General features: G+C 55.6%; 6 protein-coding genes across 6 annotated transcripts; 4 read left to right on the top strand and 2 right to left on the bottom strand.

The window, feature by feature from the left end:
* The first annotated feature begins 135 nt into the window (after positions 1-135).
* On the top strand, positions 136-3852 carry CC84DRAFT_1255551 (uncharacterized protein). Its single transcript, XM_018184548.1, has 4 exons — positions 136-600; positions 657-1040; positions 1083-2899; positions 2949-3852. Exons 1-4 carry the CDS (start codon positions 205-207, stop codon positions 3706-3708), a joined length of 3357 nt encoding a protein of 1118 aa, XP_018039891.1. The 5' UTR covers positions 136-204; the 3' UTR covers positions 3709-3852.
* Positions 3853-6548: 2696 nt separating this feature from the next.
* CC84DRAFT_1160659 (uncharacterized protein) lies at positions 6549-8055 on the top strand. Its single transcript, XM_018177548.1, has 2 exons — positions 6549-6889; positions 7249-8055. Exons 1-2 carry the CDS (start codon positions 6746-6748, stop codon positions 7798-7800), a joined length of 696 nt encoding a protein of 231 aa, XP_018039890.1. The 5' UTR covers positions 6549-6745; the 3' UTR covers positions 7801-8055.
* A 3113-nt stretch (positions 8056-11168) lies between these two features.
* CC84DRAFT_440249 (uncharacterized protein) lies at positions 11169-11973 on the bottom strand. Its single transcript, XM_018186286.1, has one exon. It carries the CDS (start codon positions 11817-11819, stop codon positions 11283-11285), a length of 537 nt encoding a protein of 178 aa, XP_018039889.1. The 5' UTR covers positions 11820-11973; the 3' UTR covers positions 11169-11282.
* Positions 11974-13451: 1478 nt separating this feature from the next.
* CC84DRAFT_1235089 (uncharacterized protein) lies at positions 13452-14390 on the bottom strand (the record flags this gene model as incomplete). The annotated part of the gene is made up of 2 exons (XM_018183839.1): positions 13452-14195; positions 14324-14390. Coding segments are annotated over 2 exons (537 nt in total), but the record flags the coding sequence as incomplete, so codon positions are not given.
* Positions 14391-14673: 283 nt separating this feature from the next.
* On the top strand, positions 14674-17443 carry CC84DRAFT_1160657 (uncharacterized protein). Its single transcript, XM_018177547.1, has 2 exons — positions 14674-15620; positions 15669-17443. The coding sequence occupies exons 1-2, from the start codon at positions 15150-15152 to the stop codon at positions 17073-17075; spliced, it is 1878 nt and encodes a 625-aa protein (XP_018039887.1). The 5' UTR covers positions 14674-15149; the 3' UTR covers positions 17076-17443.
* CC84DRAFT_440110 (uncharacterized protein) lies at positions 17264-18100 on the top strand. The gene has a single exon (XM_018186285.1). The coding sequence runs from the start codon at positions 17453-17455 to the stop codon at positions 17975-17977; it is 525 nt and encodes a 174-aa protein (XP_018039886.1). The 5' UTR covers positions 17264-17452; the 3' UTR covers positions 17978-18100.
* The last annotated feature ends 412 nt before the right edge of the window (positions 18101-18512 follow it).

The raw sequence follows: 18512 nt of genomic DNA, 5'->3' as shown, positions 1-18512 counted from the left end.
AGAACGCGGAGGGGGATGAGGGTTGGTTGGTCGAAACCCATTAACGCGTGGCCGGGATGGCACGGGCCCTGACGCGGGAGGGCGCGACTTTCGTGTCTGACATCAATCCACTTTGGCGTCCGCGCTCCTTCACAACACCACGCCGACCTTTTCCCCTCTTTCTTGTCTCCCTCTTACCGGCCGGCGAGCTCCTCTATACTCAAAATGCCGGGCGTCACGAAGAACCCAGCGAAGCGCGTCCTCGGCGATGCCTCGTCCTCCCGCCAGAACACGCAGGCGTCGCCCCGCTCGGCGAAGAAGCTTAAGCTTGACGATGGTGCTACATCGAATGGAAAAGCGCCTGTAAAGATTGCCAATGGCTCATTCAACGCGAGCCTGCAGCAAAAGAGTCGCTTTGAGGAGGAGGTTCTCGAGCAGATGTCGCAGGACATCGAGTCTCTGAAGCAGACCAACGCAGAACGAGACCAGCACTGGCAGAGGCCTCCTCTGCCCAATAACTTCAACGAAATGACGCATGGTATCATCATGCAGCAGATAGATGCCGAGGAGGGCGTGCTCAACGGCGGAAAGGGCACCATCAAGCTTTTTGGTGTCACCGAGGTAAGGAGGCTTCATGGCCCTTTCATGCCAGCAAAACTAACAATGTATGCCTTAAGGACGGACACTCGGTATTGTTCCACGTCACGAACTTCCTCCACTACTTCTATGTTGCCGCGCCGCTGAACTTCCAAAAGAACGACTGCGAAGCCTTCGGAACCTACCTAGAATCAGAATGCCAGAAAGCATACAACCAGCATTCGGCCGTGATCAACTCGGTCCAGATGACAATGAGGGAGAACATTCTGGGCTTCCAGGGCAATCAGAAAAGCCCATATCTGAAGATCACTGTGAATGACCACAAGATGATCAACCGGGTACGACAAACAGTCCAGCAAGGGAATGCAAACTGGAAAGGCCTGTGGGGTAATGTTCGGGAAAACGGCGGGTTGCTCACCTTTGATAATACCCCATATGTGCAGCGATTCATGGTTGATACAAGTGTAAGCGTATTCCGCCCCTGAAGAACGTAATTGACTCTCCAGATCGTTGGCATGTCCTGGGTCGAAGCGCCTATCGGAAAATACAAGATGATCTCGCCGCGCGACCGGCATTCGAACTGCCAGATCGAAGCCCAAATCAGTTACAAAGACCTAATTGCACACCCGGCCGAAGGCGAATACTCTAAAAGTGCACCGCTGCGCATCCTTTCTATGGATATAGAGTGCGCTGGTCGCAAGGGTATCTTTCCTAAGGCTGAGATCGACCCTGTCATCCAGATTGCAAACGTCGTGACGCGATTCGGAGAGGAAAAGCCGTTCGTTCGGAATGTGTTTTGCATGGATACCGTCAGCCCTATTGCCGCTACACAGCTTTTCACTTTCGACGACGAGAAAGAGATGTTGTTGAAATGGCGCGACTTCGTGGAGGAGGTAGATCCTGACGTGATCATTGGCTACAACACCTCGAATTTCGACTTCCCCTACCTTCTCGATCGTGCGAAGCACCTCAAAGCCACGAAATTTCCATATTGGACACGGCTGAAGACCAAGATGTCTGAGCACAGCAGTTCTCGATTCTCGAGCGCACAGTTGGGATCTCGTGACACCAAAACCACGAACACAAACGGTCGCCTCCAGCTTGACTTGCTCACGCTCATCCAGCGCGACTACCAATTGCGAAGCTATACCCTTAACGCCGTGTGTGCCCACTTTTTGAAGGAACAGAAAGAAGACGTCCATCACAGCATGATCACTGAACTTTACAACGGCGATTCGAATTCACGGCGAAGACTAGCAGTTTATTGTTTAAAAGACGCGTATCTTCCTCAGAGGCTGCTCGACAAGCTCATGTGTCTGGTCAATTACACCGAGATGGCTAGAGTCACGGGCGTGCCCTTCAACTTCCTTCTAACACGAGGTCAACAAGTCAGGTTCTTAAGTCAGCTGTTCCGAAAGGCGCTGGAACATAACCTGCTCATTCCGGATATCGCCAAAGCCGGTGGTGGTGACGATCAGTATGAAGGTGCCACTGTCATCGAGCCTAAACGTGGATACTATCAGATGCCTGTCGCCACACTTGATTTTGCTTCGCTATATCCTAGTATTATGCAAGCACACAACCTCTGTTATACAACACTGTTGAGTCAGGATAAAGTCAAGAAGCTCAACATGAAGAAGGATGAAGACTACATCCAAACACCAAACGGCGATTTGTTCTGCACAGCGAAAGTTCGCAAGGGTTTGCTTTCGCAGATTCTAGAGGAACTGCTTGGTGCACGTAAACGTGCAAAGAAGGAGCTGGCTATCGAGAAAGATCCGTTCAAGAAAGCCGTCTTGAACGGTCGTCAGCTGGCTCTGAAAGTCAGTGCCAACTCCGTCTACGGTCTCACTGGTGCAACCAACGGAAAGCTGCCCTGTCTTCCCATCGCCAGTAGTACCACCAGTTTTGGCCGTCAAATGATTGAGAAGACAAAGGCCGAGGTTGAAGCGAAGTACAACATTGCGAACGGATACAGCCACGACGCTGAAGTCATTTACGGTGATACTGATTCCGTCATGGTGAAGTTTGGCACGGCGGATCTTGCTGAAGCGATGAAATTGGGTCAAGAGGCTGCCGACTATGTTTCAGGGAAGTTCATCAAACCTATCAAGCTCGAGTTCGAAAAGGTATACTACCCTTATCTGCTCATTAACAAGAAGCGTTACGCTGGCCTTTATTGGACGAATCCGGACAAGTGGGACAAGATGGATACGAAGGGTATCGAGACTGTTCGACGTGACAATTGTCGTCTTGTTCAGACGGTTATCGAGACATCTCTACGCATGTTGCTGATTGACAAGGATCCTGAGGGTGCTCAAGCGTAAGTCCAAGCTTCATTACATTGGTGCTTTTTGCTAATGTTTCTCTAGCTTCGTGAAAGACACTATCGCCGATTTGCTGCAAAACAAAATCGATATGTCGAACCTCGTCATCACCAAAGCGCTCACCAAGGAAGAGAACAAGCAGGGAGAGGGCGGTTATCAAAACAAGCAGGCACATCACGAACTTGCCGAGCGCATGAAGAAACGTGATGCTGGTTCTGCCCCAGCGTTGGGAGATCGTGTCGCCTACGTCATGGTCAAAGGTGCTGCTGGCGCGAAGAACTACGAAAAGTCCGAGGACCCGCTTTACGTCCTGGAGAACAACCTACCCATTGACGTCAAGTACTATCTCGACAACCAACTAGCCAAACCTCTAGGTCGTATCTTCGAGCCTGTTGTCGGTGAGAAGAAGGCCAACAGCTTGCTCACCGGTGAACATACACGCTCGATCTCAGTTGCGGCGCCTACTATGGGTGGGCTCATGAAGTTCGCGAAGAAGACGCAGACGTGCATGGGTTGCAAGAAGCCGATGTCGAGTGCAGCGGAAAAAGATGGCGCTGTCTGCGAAAACTGCAGGCCCCGTCTTGGCGAATTGTACCAGAAGACGCTATCCAAAGTCAGTGAGCTTGAGGTGAGGTTCGCACGACTCTGGACACAATGTCAACGGTGCCAAGGGAGCTTGCACTGTGAAGTCATTTGCTCGAGTAGGGATTGCCCGATCTTTTACATGCGGATGAAGGCGCGGAAGGATGTGGAAGATTCTGGGAAGGAACTGACCAGATTCGATAAGGACCAGGCGCTGTGGTGAGCATGAATTGCTCTGGCGAAAGGCGTTCTATAGTGTTACTCTGCGTACGTTCTTTGGGGCATTGCATAATGGGTGTCGTTGGGCGAATGGAGGCTTCCACTGCTTTATGGATACCAGCGCTGGAGCAGTATAATATATCCTCACATTTACTTACTGTACTAGTTCATCTACAAGCGCTTGATTTGTACCATGATCAACGTCCCCCTGCGCCTTGAATCCCGCCAAATACTCGTAAAGCCCAATGTTCTCGGCTACCAACCTCTCCACCCCACCTCTCATTCCACAGCCCAAATGCCACCTCCATATCCTTCTCGTCCTCTCCCTCCGGCCCCTCAATGTCCGCGCTCGCATGAAACGTCACCATTCACGCCCGCAGAATCGTTCAGTCGCTGATCCTCCGGCGTAGCATCCCAGTTCTCAGAGAAGAGCGAGCCGTCTACACTCAATCCGCGTGCGAGACCACCCGTCACGCGCGCGGTGTGGAAGAGCAAGTCATTTGCGTCGACGACCACGGGCTTGCGGTTCTGCGAGACAAATAGGCCGAAGAGGAGGCGCTGTTAGCGCTGCGAGCAGAACATCACCAGATCCTTGTCGCCGATGCTGACGCTGACGCTTATGCCTAGTGTGCTGAGCACCGCGTAGCCCGAAGTGATGTACGTGCTGAGTATCTTATCAAGAAGACTGGGTGGAGAGTCGACCGGATTCGTCGGGGAGGTGTGGGATTTAAGCTGAGTCGGGTTATTGGGAGGGTGAGGTTGCGGCGGAGGGCGTGGAGGGTTGGCTGGCGGAGGATATTGAAGGTGTGTTCGGACGAGAGGGGGCTTTTGTTGTGAGCGTGGGCGAGGGATATTGAGTGGAGGGAGGCGCGGGAGGCGGTGTGGGTCATGTCTGGATTATCCGTCTTGCCGTCTTCGCGAATCTGCGCAGTTCGAGGAGGAATGTGGGAGTGGTGAGCCCAGTGAGTCGGGTCAGTATGGGGTGCTGCGGTGTTGTAATTCTTCGTTGTGTGGGAGATCGATGGGTGGGAGACGTGATGCGTACCATCTGTCCGGACCCAAGTAAGCGAAGCAGGAACTTTACTACTCTTTGTAGGAAGAAGCGAGCGAGTAGAAGCTGCACTGCTCACTTAGCAATGTAAGGCACTGTAAATGTTGCTCAATTAGATGTAGTCAAGAAGCTGGCGCGCGGGCGGAGCAAAGTCAATACCATTGCCTGGATAGTATGGTCGATACCATTGTCTCGAATAAGGTATCGTGGCATCATAGAATAAGACCCCTGGATCCAGCGGAATTAGACTCATATGCCGAAGTGGTACTGCTATCTCCGTGCGATGATTTCTCACCTCGCGCCGATGATTCGGCCAGCGATCATGATGGCTTCTCGCTGGATAGATTTGCTATATATTCCACAATCTCCGCAGCAGATGGATCGTCAATAGCCCGCTGTTGTGCTTCAAGGCTCTCCCAAAGTGTCCGACAGGAGATACTGTACGGCGAATTTTGCCCATGCTTGGTCATAATTCATGACTTGAGCCCAAAAGTTCCCTCCAGCCTTTGTCGTACATAGGCAATTGGACGGTTAAATAGGAGTCGAGGTTGAAAAGCTCTTTGTTCACGGCAGGGTAGAGCACAATAGCTTCCGCGAATGAAGACACGGTGTACATGGGGCTGAACGCCTTGGTTAGATGCAAAATTACGATGCTGTTGCTCACTGCTGGATTTCGAAGGAAATAGATACTACCGAAGACGGGTGCTCCGTTTGGAACAGAATCCTTTTTGGGAGAATCTAGCGGTCTTGTGCAAGTTTGTGTTTGGTTATCTCTACTGTGATCGAACTTGCTGACAAGACGTACCCGTGTAGCTTAAGTAAGCTCGAATTGCAGCTCGCAGTCAACATAAACGAGGGGATCCACAAGCTCAAGATGAGCTGCAAGCGACCTCTTGAGAAAGATCTTCGATCTATGGAAAGTAGCGAACGTCTTATACAACACCTAGTGATTTGCCTAGGCCTGATTGGGCACCTACAAGCGACATTTCCAAGGAGATAGTGAGAGGTCCTCGAATACCCCAAAGAACCAGGACCAACTAAACGTCACCGGCCATGCACTTGAGATGCTGCTTCGCGACTTCGATGCGTGGCCACATGTTGCGGAGCCGTATCCGGAAGACTCGTCGGAGGCATGCGAGGCTTAGGAAAAGAATGAATATGATCATCAGAAAAATAGGTGTGCTTTTGTTCAATACTTTACGCCCAACGTCGACAACTTTTTGCCCACAATCGGAGCCCACCCTTGCTAACCGTGACAGTGAACAGTCTTGGCTCTAACATAACATTCAAACAGCGATAAGGTATTGGTACCATTGCCAGAAACTCGACCTCGCTTAAGCCATTCTGTCACACCTATTGAAATATTGTAGTCCCCGTCTTTACGTTGATGTATGTGACGAGAAGCGACACTCGTGGTTATCACCAATGCGCTAGTTCCAATGCAGAAGGCACGCTCCACGCGCTGACTAACCACAAACTTTCCACCAGCGCAACTCCCGCGCATCACCACACCAAAGCTCCAGCCCGTCCACACAATGCCTCCCCGGCTCAAGGCTCTCCGTCTAGCCTCCGCGATCGTCCACAGACCTACAGCATGCACAATTAGCGCGCCGTTCCGCGCGTCGGCCCAGCAGCGCTCTGCCTCGATTCTCTCCTCGCTCTCCGACACTAAGGGCGCGTACAGCAAGAAGATACGTAAAGGTCGCGGTCCGTCATCGGGCAAGGGAAAGACAGCCGGAAGGGGTACGAAGGGTCAACATGCGCACGGAAAGGTGCCGGCGGGGTTCCAGGGTGGACAGACGCCGTTGAGCATCACGAAGCCGCCGAGGGGGAGGGATAAATACAATCCGTGAGTGGCCAATTCAGCTGAGATGAGATGGAAAGCATTTGGGAGACTATGATCATCTCTTTGGTGGTGTCATTAGGCTGGGACGATCAAATGTAGAGAGGCAAGCAGGGCTAACGAGGGTCCTGCAGATTCAAAGTCGAAATGTCCCCCATCAACCTGGACCGCATACAGTCATGGATCGACCAAGGCCGGATCGATACCTCGAAACCGATCACAATGAAGGAACTGAACAAGTCACGGTGTCTGCACGGTGTAAAGAGACATGGCGTAAAGCTGCTTGGCCGGGTACGTCTTCCTTCACTTCCTCTATCACTCCACCTTCCTCTTGAGCATCTATCGTACGAACGGTCAAAGTCGGGTTCGGTCAGCAGCATATATCGGGCAGTGCGCACCTGCAGCTCTTCTTGTGGCAATCGACACCTGCATACGCAAGGCCAGCCCTGCTCTCGCGCCGAATCCTTCGCAGACCCAACCCCGAGACCCTAATCCATACTTACGCCATCATCTTCCATGCTCTCGCTTGGTCCTGTCCTGCCCAAACGCCCCAACTAGCACATGCCTAACTCGGCCACACGTGCCGACCCCGTCTCACCTCATCCTCTCCTCACCACAATTATCCCCCTTACTAACGTTCCCCTCATCAGAACGCCGACCAGCTCACCTCCGCCATCCATATCGTCGTCTCGCGCGCCTCCGCCACCGCCATCGCCCGCATCGAAGCCCTCGGCGGCTCCGTCACCACGCGCTTCTACAGCCCGACGTCGCTCAAGCGCGTGCTCAAGGGCGAGTCGCACCCGATCATCTCGCTGCAGGCCGACGCGGCGCTCATCGAGCGCGGCGCCGCGTACAAAGCGCCGACGGGCCCGCCGACAGGCCTCATCCCGCCCAGCGTCATCGAGAGCCTCAAGGCCGCGCAGGCAGACCCAGACACCCCCGTTGAGGTCAGGCACGCGGCGCTACGCGCCGTCATGGCACAGGTCAGCAAGCGCTACCCGTACCGCCTGCCCGACGCGACGGCGAGGAAGGACATCGAGTACTACCGCGATCCGGCGCACCGTGGGTACCTGATGCACACGGTCAAGGACGGCGATAGCCCGAGTTTGTTCTTCAAAATGCCGGGTGAGGCGAAGGATCGCAAGGGCCAGGCGGCGAGGAGGGCGGCGGCGAAGGCGAGCGCGGAAAACAGGCTGTTCTAGATAGAGAAAGGGAGGGTGGAGGGGAGGTGTACGATATGTAGCATATCACGATGGCTTGGGCACATGTAGATATAGATGTAGGATTGGATATGTATGTCATGCCGTACTATTCAGTGTATATCAAGCTTTCGTCGTCTTCAGGACATGTGCGTGGATTGCGCAAGAGGCAAGAATGTAGTGTGTGGTGGCAGCAGGTGCAGAGTCAAGATGCGGTGGGATACAGTAATAGAGAGAGGTTCGTTCAGAGCAAAGTGCGCTGAACATTTCCAGGCATTTAGACAATGGTTTGTGTTGAGTGGCGTCGAGGCACGTGATCTGTCCCCAAAACGGCGTGAGTCAGTCTGTTGAGTTGCAACGCCTATGCACAAGGAGGCTGCATTCCATGTGCTACGGGTATCGAATTGCAATGTTTCCGACGTGGACTCTTGACGCACACTCTACCGTGGCTGAGCGACTACATCTGGCGCATGGAAGGCACATCAATCCTATAGTAGAGAATCTTTGGTGGAGAAGCAGCACACGTCGGGTCTTCTATTGACACCAGATACGAGAGGAGATCTCTCCATACTACGCTGGACTGTCACTGTATGGTGGCCTTCACTACGAATGAGGGGTTTCCGGGGGCTCTGAAGATAGCGAACGCCAGGATGACCCTTTGTGCTCTATGTAGGGACCTGGCGCAGTGTCGCTGTCGTGCATTCCTGGTGTTGCCCAGTCGACAAAACTGTGCCCAGTGTCTCAGTGAGGAGCGGAGTCGATTTGTCTGGTCGACAGTGGCATGCTGGCTGTGTCACGTGTGGAGAAACGTCACCCTGCTCTGGCGCGACCTTGGTGAGATGACTTGCGAAGCATCGCAACAGCGTTCGGACTCGAATCTAGAACTGGCTGGGCAGCGAGAGTGTTTGTGGCCGTGCGTTGTTCTCGCGAGAGACGAGGTATATTCGTATGCTGCTCGTTAGTTGTCTGTGTTGGTCCCCGATATTGATGACGCCGTGTCAATCCCAGATGGGTAAAATGTAAAGCCCAAATGGATCTGAAGGTCCGAACATACCGAGCGACATTGGACCATGCTACCGATGAGTATGGGATACGTAGCAGCGTAGAATCGTCAGCAAATAGAGGAATGGTGTTGCACAGGGCCGACGCATGGGCGGACCGTCAGATGCGACATTGAAAATATTAAGCTCCGGACGAGATCGTGCTCGCCGTTGCACATAATGCCACGAATGAATTGAATTAGCTCGATCCGCGCTGACCTACGTGCAATAATATGGGAAGATTTCATGATCGACCCAAGCAAACCGGAGCGGAAATCAATAGAAGCTGACTGCATGAGTATAGTATTGTTTGATAACGCCCTGTATGTCGGGGTGTAGCTATCTTACGGATCAATTTGGGCCGGGTTGTGGCTTCATAACGTTGGGGCTTGTCCACTACCTCGTGAAGCGGAACACGACCGGCCGTCCAGATGCATCGTATCGAGACCAATGTCAAGGAGAACACTGTGTATACCCGAGGAAGGCTTGGCGTATTCAGCGTAAAGGCTGTTATGCTTCGAGGCCTGTTCTGGTCACTACAACTCCCAATGTATGCTCATGTACAAGGCTTTAGGATCCATCTCCGAAACAGATTCAGCCGGTCGGCGGACCTCGTACTTCATTGCCACAAGACCGCTGGGTGCAGATCGCGGCAGCCTAATAATCTCTTGCGGAAGGCGTGTGGCGGGTTGTGATATGCCGCGGTGTTGCAAAGAAAGAACATGTCTGACCAGGGAAGGACGGAAGAGAACATAACATTCATGTGGTGCCGGAAGAAGCGGACTTGAAGAAAGAACGCGCTGGCAGGGGTGCATGCCACGACTGGGCGTATCACCGCTGCAAGGTTTCTCGGGCGTGTCACAGGGCGCAGTGAGTTGACCCACGAATGGTCGTGTTGATCAATAATAGTAGCGACCAAAGCCTACTGACGTTTCGCCGAGAGTTGCATGGTTGCAGCCTTCCTCGTGTACTAAGAGAGGCTTCGGAAGTTGGGTTCTGTCGGCAATTGGTTGGGCGCCACCCTATTTGTGCCCTCCAGTGAAACGACTTGTGCGTCTTTCAGTAATGTGCCAACGGCTGCATGCGGCATCTTGCCTCGAAAATATTTGCCTGCACCACAAGGTAAGGTGGATGGTGGTAGTGCAGGTCAGCCGAAAGCGAATGGCATCAGGCTAAGCACACGAAGCAGAAGCACGCGAGAGTGAGGACACAATGAAGCCAGCAAATACGCGGGAAGCGAATGGCGTGGAGGCTGCACGGTGTAAGTGGACAGGCACAAGATGATTGCGGCGAGGCGGTTCCAAGTAAGCAACAGCGGCGAGGCGTGAGCGGTGTCGGTGTCCCTGTTTCTAGACGCGGGATGGGTAACAGGAATGGATGCATCATGCCGCCCAAAGCATATTCGTGTCGTGTCGCTCGTCCAGATCATTAGCTGCATCGCAGTGGTGCCTGCTCGCTCCGCGCATACCAGTCGGTGCGGTGTGTGAAAGAGCCTTGCAGGGCAGAGCTGGAAGGTGGTGTAGAGAAGCAGGCCTTATTCAACGGGCTAGCTGCTTGTGGCGCAGAGCGTCAGGCGAGTAGGAAGGCGCGCAGTCGACGGATGACCAACCCAACTCCAGGCAGGACTCAGGAGAGTGGGATTGCCGGTTCGGGTGTCAGCGAGACATCGAGTGGGACGGCAAAGCTGTGGTGCATTTTGCGGAGGCGTCTCCTCCAGCTCGCCGGAGCTACGCTTTGGCGGTGCATGTTACGATTCAGCGTCAGGAACGCTGGAACACTCGGCACTCTATCTGCTAGTCCAATATCGCCAACATTTATTGCATTGCCCGGAGGCAGGCGCGTCTGTGGGGTGTCGGCTGGACCAAGGAAAGAACACCCTGCACCGTACCTTCCGTGCCCTGACGCTTGCTTGGTGGACGTCACACGAGACCGTCGACGCGGCGACAAGCAAACCATTCCCGCGCTTCGCAGATGAGGAAATGGGCTGGATCATATGTGCGGCGCTATGTGTGTATTCGTGCGTGAGTGGTCTCCCAACCTCTAACTAGGTCAGCACCCGGGATACAAATTACGGGCGCTTCGACCATTCCAGCAGACTCAACCAGTTGCTTGCATACAGTGCCGATGACGGCTGCACGCAAGGCCGGCCGTTGGTGTACATGCAATGTCACGGATGCAGCGCGCGAGCTGACATGTTTCGCATGTACACTGTACATGGACCTTTCGACGGCCTCAACAGGGTCGTCCGCGGCATTGGTTGTCGAGGCCAGGCACGACCGCGTCACACAGTCGGGTGCAAACGAGCTGTGCAGTTGGCTGCATCAAACTTACATGAATAAGAGAGCAATGACACAGTGCATGACCGCGGTACAGGGACCTTGTAAGTATCAAGGTACTAGGGGGCACAGTACTGCGTATTATTAGGATTATTAGAAGTGCGATCCATCAAACCGGTGATGGAGGCCTTGGGTTCGGGCTCTCTGGAATGATACTTAGCACCGTGGCGTAGCGATCTTCATTTGTCCTTGGTCCGTCTGACCTCCTTCTTACGGCGAAGCGAGGGCAGGTTCTTTTTATTATAAAGGACGGCAAAGAGACTAAACCCGGCCAAGTGAAGTTGGAGGACGCAACCAAAGACAGTCGCCACATTCGTGTCCGCTGAAGCGGGAGCAGGGGCGGACAGCCTCGACTCGTCTCAAACAACGTTCGCACCGGACAGGGGTCTGATAGTGGTGCCTGTAAGCCTTCCTTTGGCCGAAGATGGAATTCATTCGACTGTTTGCCGCAAGCGGGCTCCCCTAAGAATTGTGAGTCCGTATGTATGTCGCCAGTGTGATCATCCAGCAGCGTCATCTCCGCGGTCTCGTGGTTGCAGGCGGTAGCGATGCGTGGGGCGTCGTGCAGAAGCAAGTGGAAGCGGTAACCTCGGACATGGTGACTGAGCTGGAGAGATTTTTGCTTCATCCCCACAGTTGCTTCCATTGATCCAGCTGGGCACGATGGTGCCACTGCGGCACTGCATACTTGCGGATGTCCTCACCCCGAAGGCTTTTTGCTAGAACGGACGCACTAGCAGCGTTCGGTGGGCGCGCTCGGCGGTCACGGTTGTTGGAGATAGCGAGCCGATATCATCGATAAACCATAGTGGGATTTACGCGTGAATCCCAGGCGCAGTACGTCTCAGCGTGGCGCGACCTTGGGAGAGCTAATAATGCTGCCGTTTGGGGTCTAGCAGCGTCTTACACCACCGGTGCTTCAGCGAGTCGCTCTCGTATCCGTGAACAATCTGCGGGGCAAGGTCAGGCTGCCGAGTCTCCTCCGTATCACGCCCTGGCTCCAAGCCGCCACCTCGCCAACGCTAGCATTATCCTATCCACCATATTGGCGGTCTGACGGGATCGCTCGTCCAGCAAGACAGCCGGTGGACGGATGCACGGCTCTGGAGCCACATCGCGATTGCTGCACTCCTGCCCACAGTCGTATCACGATATCAGCTACTTTACGGCAAGCAGGCGTCTAGATGCCAGCTTGAGATCGAACATGGCAACGTGCAGGGAGGACAGACGCAGCCGCACCGACCTGGTTGTATTGTGCTGAGTCATGCGTGGCTCGCCTGCATGCGATTTGACCCAGAAGACATGGCACTTGGGCAAGTGCACCTCCTGACTTCATCAGACTATCGTAAGACTAGTCGTAATCGCGATTTGCGAATCACGGCTATTTTGGATAGATCGCTGCTGGTCTGAACGGAGGTTCGCAAGGGGTGTCCACGATCACGAGAAGCTCACCCATGTTCGTGATTACGTGTGCGTCTGGTGCCACACACCGGCTGGGCGGGTACGGAAGAGGCCTTTCTGCTGGCCATTTCACCCCACTCTCACAAAAAAAAAAATCGACTCGTCCCCGCGCCGGCGCAGAGACAGTTGACAGCCTCCGCTGCCCAGACCCCTGCACCTGCGCCTCGAGTTGCATTATGATGGACCATCACGGTTGCACGGTTAGCGGCAGCGCGAGGCGTCGACCGGCAGCATTCTCGTCGCAGGCCGCCAAGCGGAATGCCAACTCGAGAAGCAATGTCAGCTCGGCGCGGTGTTGCTGGGTGAATAGGGAGGGATTTCGCGAACCGCAGCGCAGGTGCCCGCACACAGTGGTTGCATCTTACCCCTTGGACGTGGAGCAGCGTTTGCAGCGGTGGTGACGGCCTGCATTCGCGGCCAGGGAGTGGAAACAGCCAGCCGCGAATCCTAGCTTCGCGCAGTCGATGGAGTCCAAGCACCCGCGCAGGCCGGAGGTGACGGTGTTGATGGGGGGAGCGCGGGATCAACAATACGTCGATGCGTGTTTCGCAGGGGCGCTGATGAACGACGGTGCTGCGGTGCAGACTGCGTCAACTTGGAACGGCGCAATCTGGCCTCTGTGCAAGCGTGTCCGGGCGTGCGATTCGCCGGCGTCGACACACCGAGGGATGCAGTCGGCGACAGCGGGCGTTTTGATTGGGGCGTGTGCACGACGCAGCGCAATTTGCAAAAAAGAGGATTCATCGATCAGCAGCGCTCAAACTCAGCCTGCGAAGCGTCGCGTTGGACAGGGTTCGGGGTCGGAACAAGAAGATGGTTAGGGTAAGACGATATTACCACGGCGGCTTTGCTGCTCGTATCGAATCTGATACCTTACCTACGGCTCAGACTCAGACGTGCGGTTCGCTTGAGCCATTCTGGGCCGCCTGTGAACACAGCGCAGAGGATCCACGGGCGCAACAGGGCTTCGGCAGCAAATCAAACACACGGCATGGACGGCAAGACGCACGCGAAATGCCATTCCAGACCGCCCGCTGCTGGCGCTGGACTGGACTGGACTGGACTGGACTGGACATGGCCGTCCGGGCAGCTCACCACATGCCCGCTCGGTGCTGTGTGGAGAGTGCTAGTCGCGGTTGGACACGAAGAGTGTGCTCATCATGTTGCGCGCTGCGAAGGGCTTGGCCGTGCCGCGGGCTGGAGGCAAGGAGCGCGGGCTCTGGCAGGCAGGCGTGCCGACCCACCTGCGGGCGATGCTCTACGCTACTGTGGTGATGAGCTTCTAGTAGGGCATGTGTGCGCCGTGAGCTGGCTGTGAGCAACGAGGCCGGCGACGCGCACGACAATCCGCGCAGCCCCGGCGACGGCCAATGAGGCAGGGCGGCGGCTGCTGAGGCGGAGGCTGGCGACGAGGCCGCGGCGCCCCAGCAGGCTTGACACGCTTCGGGCCAGCACCGCGCTGCGAGCCATCTAAACGACACGGGCGGGTCAGATGGCAGTCGCCGGCGTGGGCATATGATTTCGTGGGAAGCCCATGATGCGGTCGTCCTGCTGGACAGGCCTGCCGGCAAACGCAGCAGCAATCGGCGGGACGTCAAATAACATGCACCGTGGGCTTGCAACCCCAGCAGCGGCACAGAGAGACAGGCCGACGCAAGCATGACTGCACGGCGGCAGTGTCTGGCTGACCGCGGAGAGGGCGCGCCGGCGGACTGCTTGCGTTTCCACGCTTGGCCGCGCCATGGGCACTGGATCCATGATGCAGACGCCCACCACCCGTGCTGTGGCCGGGGCGGGGCTTTGTCGGTGCTGCCAAAGCAACTGCGGTGCTCTTTGGGCGAGGAATGCGTGGGCTGTTCCGGGCTGGCGCGCAGCCGCTGGCCACTCAGCAGCGCGCGCTCGCCGCAGGGCCGCCTTTCCTCATTCTCCCACTCGCGGCTGCCTGCCTGGGCCGCCCCTGCACCGCGCACGGCCGATGAAGTCAGAAGCTACGGCTACCTCAGTCCATGCCTGGAACCTTCCGAGCCTTGCCTTCACACGTCGTGAATTCTGTGCTGTTTTATCACCCCAACGGCCCCAAGCCATGCTTGTCAAGCAGCACGCCGCCCGGGGCAACATCCCAACCCCATTACGGCACAATCCAAACCACCCGCCTACGGCTAGCCCAGCCCACACCTTGTCGTCCTTTGGTGCCTCTGTGCTGCCCTTCACCACGCTTTCCTTTATTGCCCCGGCGCCTGCTTTGCCCCTTCACCGAACCTGCTCACGATCCAGCACGCCGGACAATCGCTGCCCTGCTAGTCTCATTTCAAAGCATACCGTCAACAATCATTAACACGGACGCTGCCCTTGCTTTGCGCCTCGCTTCCCTGACCACTGACCACCACAACGACTCCGAATGGGCCCTGTCGTGAAGACGCAAACACTCTTCACCGCGCCTTGAGCCAACGCTCCTCACATGCCCAACCCACCCTGAGCCAGGCCCGCCGCTCTCACCACACTCTCCGCCGTCCACATGCTCGAGCTACACCTCCCTCATCCAATGCCTCACGCCGTCCCTCGGGAGCGTCCCTTCGACTTCTACGCTCCCTCTCGCCCCCTCGCCAAGATGGATGCCACCCGCCAGATGCAGCTGCCCATGCCGCAGTTCAACGGTCACCACGGGCGTGATGCCCTGAGAACCGCTCAGCGGGCCCAGCCGCTCACGCCATCCTCAGACTTCCCTGGCTCGGCAGTGAGAGTTGTCTCTCTGCCCTCAACTGAAGGCACCGGCCAGGAGTACGGATATCAGCTGCCTGCAATCGGAAACTCTCGAACAGCAACACCACATAGTCCAGGTGCACAAAGGCACGCCCAGCAACCTACACAAAGCACAGCGCCCCAGCCGCCTGCGCAAAATATGGCACAAAGGAAGATATCCGCTAACCTTAGGGTGCCGGCCACAATCAGCACTCCCCAGGAGGGCTTGCCGCAATTAGCTGCCGAGGTGAGTTCGGTGACAGCTACTGCCTTGTGCTTGGCTGACTATCTCCAGGTGACGTGCCTTTTCTGGTTTGAAAGCTCGACAGTCTTGAAACAGGTTCTAGATGGCAGCTCACCGAGCATGCACATTCAGCCTCTCTCGCCAGATGCCATCCCGACGACCGGCTTCAGAAAATGGGTTACTACCATCCTCACAACCACGCAGGTCGCACAGAACGTGATTCTCTTGGCACTGCTCTTCATATATCGGTTGAAGCTCACCAACCCCACGGTTAAGGGGAAACCTGGAAGCGAATATCGCCTATTGACCGTAGCTCTAATGTTGGGCAATAAGTTTCTCGACGATAACACATACACCAACAAGACGTGGGCCGAAGTCTCGGGAATCTCTGTGCAGGAGGTGCACGTTATGGAGGTGGAATTCCTTAGCAACATGCGATACAGCTTGTTCACCTCACAAAAGAAATGGGAAGAGTGGCATACGATCGTTGGCAAGTTCGGGACCTTCTTCGATCGAGCATCCAAAGTACCGCCGACGAGCGCCATCAGCCCTGTCAACACGATGCCCCCGCAGCTCGCTCGCCCCAATTTCGTCCCTTCGCCTCCCACATCTCAACAGCCATCGCCTCCGATGCAGATGCTGTACTCTCCATCACACAGCCAGTTCTCCAACACCCCACTTTTGCAGCCGCAAGCTACGTCTACTGCCGTGTCTCCGATTGGCCCCCTACCGGAACTTGGTCCCATCCAACGCAAACGCAGCTCCGACTACAGTGTAGAGCCACCACCAAAACGACATGCTCACGGATTTGCCCCCGGTCCCTACAGCAACGCCCCTTTGATTCCCACGCTACAAGCGCCCGTCAACAGGTCTTTCGAGGCACCCCCATCACTGAACAGGCTCCCGCCACTACCCAGTCTGTCTATTCCGGCCCCACAATCCAACCCTCCTATGCAGGTCAAAAACTGGTCAGATCTCCCGCTGTCCGTACCGGCACCTCGTTCCATGGCCATGGTATATCCTCCTCCAGTGCAGTGGCAGCAGCCGGTCAGCACGCCCACTTCGACTGCCCCGCCGTCCATGTACCCCACACATACTCCCACAACTGAACGGTCACGCCAAGTTAGCCCATACCCGCCCTCCGCCGGGTCTTCTCCAACTAGCGCGACTTATCCCGTTGCGGGACAGCGGCAATTGTCTCCGTCGTACTTCCTCAACCAGAGGCAGTCGCCGTATCGCCCCGTTCGTGGTGTTCACACGCTACTTGTACCCCCGCCATCGACCTCAATGCACAATCCGGCCCGCAACATCGCGTACGAGCAAATGCAATATCAGCCGCTTGGTCGCCCTACCGCCGATCGTCGTTCTGGGCCTCTCCCCTACATGGATCACGGAGCATGGCCAGAGGTCAATCAATTCAATCAACTTCCCATTCCGCAGCAGCCCGTCTTCCGTTGAGGAGCAGGCTACTATGTACATACATGACACCTTCACCAACAATCCCAACAGCGACTTGGGTGTATCTTCGTCCTTTTGTCTTTCGGTCCTGCGTTCAAGCGTTGCATTGCATTGGGCAGTTTTATTTCCAGCACGCTGGCCGTCCAAAGCCAACTTATTTCGGCATTTTATCTAGCATCACAAGGCGTTATGTGGCCAGCATCTGTGGACTGGCAGCACTTGACACGAGTGCGAATAAGGAGATCGAGCCTCGCATATGCGACGGCTCCTTCGGGTCCTTCGGATAGCAATACTAGTAGATCAGATCATTGCGTCTCTGAACCTTCGGTGGTTTGAAGGGTCGCCACAAATCAAAATCATCATGGAGCATCATTGAAATGTCTTTGTCCTGTTGCACACGCGTGAATCAAGATCACGATGGTCGCCCGGGTTCTCACGATCCAGTAGCGTTGTTCTGTGCCATGGTTCTCGTTTGTCCGTGCAGTGGCTGGAACGGAGTGATGTTGAAAATGCGGCGTGCTGATTGGGCGGCGCGTTTGAAGAGCGGAGCTTCGCGTAAAGATGCTGATTTTGCTAACGCCGGGCTTAGGGCCTCGGCAAATGTGAAAGGTAGTGGATTGGATTGGATTGAGCTTGAAGGTCCCCGCTTAGGCAACGGGAACGGCGACACCGCGGCTGCGCGCTATGATGCTGGTACAAAGGATGGGATTCTGGTAATAGGGTTTGGGGTGGACGTTTGCAGGAGGGGGCGGGCGGTCAACAAAGCAAAGAAAGAGAAAGCTCCAGGGGCGACATGCCGATTTTCTCACGGCGATTACGAAAGTACCGTTGCGATAGGCTGGCGCGTGCGCTTTCGGGTGCACTTGAGCATTGAGGGGATGGCGCCGCGTCAGGTTCAATAGGTTGTAGTGGTGCATGGTGATGGGTTGGGATTGGGGTTAGTGGGTGGCGGCGGCGCGTGGGGTCGACGGCGTGCTGGGCTTGGTAAGTTGCGAGACATGAGGGACCAAGGAAGGATGGGCGTGGTGCGGCGCGAGTCACGGCAAGGCGAGCTGAGGCACGGAATAAAGTTGGAGGAAGACGGGACAGGATGTGTATTCAGGGGACATAAGGCTTGCGTAAGTGGGCGGGCGTAGGCATCGACCGAGATGATGTTGGGTTTGTGTTATTTCCGTGCGGGCGCTGGCTGGTCCTTTAAGACACAGACGCAGACGCAGACGCAGTGCCGAATGCGGATGCGAAGGGGGGCCGAGGTGCGTGCGTGCGCCTCCAGACTTGGACCCTCATCGGGCCTGACAGCCTGTACAGGCCGTGACGTTGCCGTGAGGCTCCCCATGTTCTGTGCATACATGCATGGGTGCTTCTATGCATGGAAGCGCACACATGCGGTTCTGCATCTGCCGCAGCCACAGTACATACTTCATTGGGGCGTTTGCA

Source organism: Paraphaeosphaeria sporulosa, assembly GCF_001642045.1.
Source record: "Paraphaeosphaeria sporulosa strain AP3s5-JAC2a unplaced genomic scaffold CC84scaffold_2, whole genome shotgun sequence".
Taxonomy (NCBI): Eukaryota; Fungi; Ascomycota; class Dothideomycetes; order Pleosporales; family Didymosphaeriaceae; genus Paraphaeosphaeria; species Paraphaeosphaeria sporulosa.
The sequence above is the reverse complement of the archived record's forward strand: the minus strand, read 5'-3'. Positions and strand labels throughout refer to the sequence as shown.

Bases quoted from the DNA above. Each gene is read 5' to 3' on its own strand.
- CC84DRAFT_1255551 (XM_018184548.1), top strand. From the start codon at position 205: ATGCCGGGCGTCACGAAGAACCCAGCGAAGCGCGTCCTCGGCGATGCC. The intron at 1,041-1,082 runs GTAAGCGTATTC...TTGACTCTCCAG, and splicing joins GATTCATGGTTGATACAAGT to ATCGTTGGCATGTCCTGGGT. The intron at 2,900-2,948 runs GTAAGTCCAAGC...ATGTTTCTCTAG, and splicing joins GATCCTGAGGGTGCTCAAGC to CTTCGTGAAAGACACTATCG.
- CC84DRAFT_440249 (XM_018186286.1), bottom strand. From the start codon at position 11,819: ATGGAAGCAACTGTGGGGATGAAGCAAAAATCTCTCCAGCTCAGTCAC.
- CC84DRAFT_440110 (XM_018186285.1), top strand. From the start codon at position 17,453: ATGTCTTTGTCCTGTTGCACACGCGTGAATCAAGATCACGATGGTCGC.
- CC84DRAFT_1160657 (XM_018177547.1), top strand. From the start codon at position 15,150: ATGCTCGAGCTACACCTCCCTCATCCAATGCCTCACGCCGTCCCTCGG. The intron at 15,621-15,668 runs GTGAGTTCGGTG...GACTATCTCCAG, and splicing joins TGCCGCAATTAGCTGCCGAG to GTGACGTGCCTTTTCTGGTT.
- CC84DRAFT_1160659 (XM_018177548.1), top strand. From the start codon at position 6,746: ATGTCCCCCATCAACCTGGACCGCATACAGTCATGGATCGACCAAGGC. The intron at 6,890-7,248 runs GTACGTCTTCCT...TCCCCTCATCAG, and splicing joins GCGTAAAGCTGCTTGGCCGG to AACGCCGACCAGCTCACCTC.